This window comes from Arachis ipaensis, chromosome B05, assembly GCF_000816755.2.
Source record: "Arachis ipaensis cultivar K30076 chromosome B05, Araip1.1, whole genome shotgun sequence".
Lineage (NCBI taxonomy): Eukaryota > Viridiplantae > Streptophyta > Magnoliopsida > Fabales > Fabaceae > Arachis > Arachis ipaensis.
In genome coordinates, this window is record NC_029789.2 from 104,464,054 (window position 1) to 104,468,095 (window position 4,042).

At 40.3% G+C, this 4,042-nt stretch overlaps 1 protein-coding gene across 1 annotated transcript; it reads left to right on the top strand.

The window, feature by feature from the left end:
- On the top strand, positions 2,732–3,127 carry LOC107640827. Its single transcript, XM_016344329.1, has one exon. It carries the CDS (start codon positions 2,732–2,734, stop codon positions 3,125–3,127), a length of 396 nt encoding a protein of 131 aa, XP_016199815.1.

Sequence of the window (4,042 nt, forward strand, 5' to 3'; positions counted from 1 at the left end):
TAAATGTGAAAACATGCAATTTTGTGCTTGAAATGAGCAATTTAATTCCACTTGTATTCCATTCGATTCCATGACATGTTTGTTGAGTGTTTTCAGGCCTTGGAGGCAAGAATGGATAGCCAAAAGTGGAAGAAAGCATGTACAAGGGAGAAAACATGAAGAAAACAAGGAAAAACACACACAACGAAGTGTGCGTGCGCACAAGCGAGAATTTCCATGTGTGCGTCCGCATAGGTCCCTGCACGTGATTTTGTTAATGAAACGCGTGCTGTGCGTTTTCTGAGGGCTTTTGGCCTAAATTTTGAAGGCTTGGAGCTGAATTTGGAGTGCTCTATAAGGGGATTCAACACATATCAAAGGGGGCTCACTTAGATAGTTTTTCATAGTAATTAGGAGTAGGAGTAGTGTAGAGTAGAAAGTTCTCTTAGGGTTTATCAATTTCCATTGTAGCATTTTATAGCAAGCTTTGATTTTGGATTTTTACTCTTTCAATTGTAAGTACTCTTAATTTCCTCTTTAATTAAAGCACTTTTACTTTCAATTCCTTTGGTTCAAGTTACTTTGTTCATATTTGCAATTTTGTGTTACTTGAAGTTTTGATTAATGAATCTTAAGTTTTATGCTTCCTTTATATTTGATTGCTTGTTTATGTTTGGTTTTGTTGATAGTTGGTTATAGTTCCCTATTTTACTTTGCAATTTTCCATGTTTTACTTTTATGCATACAAGGTGTTTGTGAAAATGACAACTCTAGATTTTGAGTAGATTTTCCCACCTTGGCTTGTGGTTTGAGTTCCTAGAATACTAGAGTCATAATGTCCGACATTTAGTGGTAATTCTTGGGTAGTTAGTTGACTCTTGTTTCCATTGACGCTAGCCTTTTATCAACTAGTTTGGTAAGTTAGTTAGGACTTATGGATTAAGGTCAGTTATGCTTGCTTGACTTACTCCTCCATAGTTGGCGTTGACTAGGCGAGATTGACTCATCATAATTACCATAGTTGTGGTTATGGCGATGATAGGATTCCTTGGATCCTCATTCCCAAGTCAAGGCCCTTTTATTGCATTTTTAATATTTTCGCTAGTTTTGATCTTGTTTCCCCTTTACTTGCATTAATTCACAATTTTGCTCATTTCTTAGTTCGTTGATTTCTTAGTTTCTTTAATCTTTCGTTCTTTAATCCAAACCCCTTTTCCTCACAACCGAAGGAGAAACACTTCCAATTGCGTCCTAAGGAGAACGACCTACGGTTGAAGTACTCTTAATCTCGGTTATTATAATTTGAATCTAAAACATTTGATTGAGAGAATTCGTTGTTGGTTTGGACTATGCTACTAATGAATTGATTCTTGTTTTGATTAATTCCGAACCATACATAAAATTCTCATCGTCAATGTGTGACGCATCAAATCATGCCGTAGGTGCCGCGCTTGCACAATGCGATGGTAAGCTTCCCTACATCATTGCTTATTCCTCAAAGACATTGGGTGCGGCACAATCCAACTATACAACTACAGAAAAAGAGCTCTTAGCTATTGTTCATGCATTGGATATATTTAGATCTTACTTGCTAGGCTCCAAAATAGTGGTATACACGGATCATGCAGCTTTAACATATTTGTTGACAAAGAATGAGTCGAAACCTAAGCTCATACGTTGGATCTTGCTCTTGCAAGAGTTTGACATTGAGATTAGGGATCGAAGTGGGTCACAAAATTTAGTTGCGGACCATCTAAGCCGCCTAAAAAATCTTAAATATGACCCATTTCCGATTGATGACTCATTCCCTTTGGATAGCTTGCATGCTGTTTCGGATAGTTTTCCTTGGTTTGCACCAATGGCGAACTACTTGGTTGCTAAAATTTTCCCTCCCAACTTTTCAAAACATCAAAGGGATAAGTTGAGGAGTAATTCCAAATATTACATTTGGGATGACCCTCACTTGTGTAAAAGGGGAGTAGACCAAGTAATTCGTAGATGTGTCCCGGAATTCGAATTCCAACCCATTCTTGAATCTTGTCATTCATCCGAGTGTGGCGGCCACTTTGGCCCATAACGGACGGCTAAAAAGGTCTTGGATTACGGATTCTGATGGCCAACATTGTTCAAGGATGCTAACCAATTTTGTGTGTCATGTCACTAATGTCCAAAGTCCAAAAATACATCCCAAAAGGATAAAATGCCTCAACAACCAATGTTGTTTTGTGAAATCTTTGATGTTTGGGGCATAGACTTTATGGGGCCATTTTCTAACTCAAATGGACCTATGTATATTCTGTTAGCGGTTGATTACGTATCAAAGTGGGTGGAAGCGATACCTACCCGCCTTGATGACGCTAATACTATGGTTTCCTTCATTAGAAATAATATTGTATGCTGCTATGGGTCGCCACGAGCAATCGTGAGCGACCAAGGTTCTCACTTTTGCAACAGGAAGGTAGAAGCACTACTCAAGCGATATAGGGTATTACACAAGGTTGCAACCGCTTATCACCCCCAAATCAATGGACAAGCGGAGGTGTCCAATCGAGAGATAAAGCACATTCTGGAAAAAGTGGTGAATCCACAAAGGAAGGACTGGAGTTCTCAGTTAGGAGATGCATTGTGGGCATATAGAACGGCCTATAAGACGCCGTTAGGGATGAGTCCCTTTCGGATCGTCTATGGAAAAGCATGCCACCTCCCGGTTGAAATTGAGTATAAAGCCTATTGGGCGGTTAAGTAGTGTAATATGGATTTCACAAAGGCGGGTATAGCCAGGAAATTGCAACTAGAGGAGCTTGAATGTCTTAGAATGGAGGCATATGAGAATGCACGGATCTACAAAGAGAAGATTAAGGCATTTCATGATCAGCATATTCGGAAGAAAGATTTTCAAGAAGGTGACAAAGTTCTTCTTTACAACTCAAGACTCAGATTCAAGCCCGGAAAGCTCCTTTCAAGGTGGGATTGTCCCTTTAGGGTGAAGGAGGTGAAGCCCTATGGTGTGGTCGAATTATTCCACCCTCAAAGTGGTACAACATTCAAAGTGAAAAGCCACAGGATAAAGAAGTATCATGGTTATAAATCACCAAAGGAGCTGGAGGTGTTCCTACTTGAGGATGCACTGGAAGGAAGAGAAGCTTAAGCTCTTGACCGTCCAACTTAAGGACGTTAAAGAAAAGTGCTAAGTGGGAGACACCCCACCATGGTATGATCTTCCTTGTACATAATTTCTTCGTATAGTTTGGAACCTTGTTGGATTTTGTGATTGCTAGATGTTGTTGAGTTTGTTTAGGTATGTTAGATTTTGTTAATTTTGATTGAATTGTTGTGGTATGCTAGGTTTTGTTGATTTTGATTGAATTGTGTGATATTCATGAGGTTTCATTGATCTTGGTATGGTTGAATTGATAATGTTGAAGAAAATGCTTCATTTTAAGTATTGCATGAATTTGTGAGTGTTTTCTTGACTATATAACTTGAATACCTGCCAAGAATGTGTTAAAATTGCCTTTCTTCATGTAAAAAAAACGTCGTTCCACGCGTAGGCGTGGACAATGAGTACACGTCGATGCGTTTTCCCAACTCTTGGTACAAAAACCAGAGAGTTGTGCTGGGACTGTGCCAATTCTGTGATGGGAGCACAATGCTTCCCACGCGTGCGCGTCTACGACGTGTACACGTCGACAGCCCATAACGCAACCCACGCGTGAGCGTGGGCGACGCATATGCGTCGGTTGCTGAGTCCGTAACTCCTAGTATAAAAACTAGAGAGTTGTGCGATTTTTACGATACCTCTGTGCGAGGGGCACAATCTCACCCCACGCGTGTGCGTCATATGACGCCTACGCGTCGCTTGACTTTTGGCACACCCACGTGCAAGCGTGGGCGACGCACACGCGTCAATCGCGAATTTTGCAACCTCTGGTACATTTTCCAGAGAGTTGTGCCACTAACAAATCCTCATTTGATGATGATTTTCGGTTGAAATTGAATGGATTTCATCATATAAACTTGCACTTATTCCCTTAAATAGCATGCTTTTGAACTTTCCTCCTAA

Bases quoted from the DNA above. Each gene is read 5' to 3' on its own strand.
- LOC107640827 (XM_016344329.1), top strand. From the start codon at position 2,732: ATGGATTTCACAAAGGCGGGTATAGCCAGGAAATTGCAACTAGAGGAG.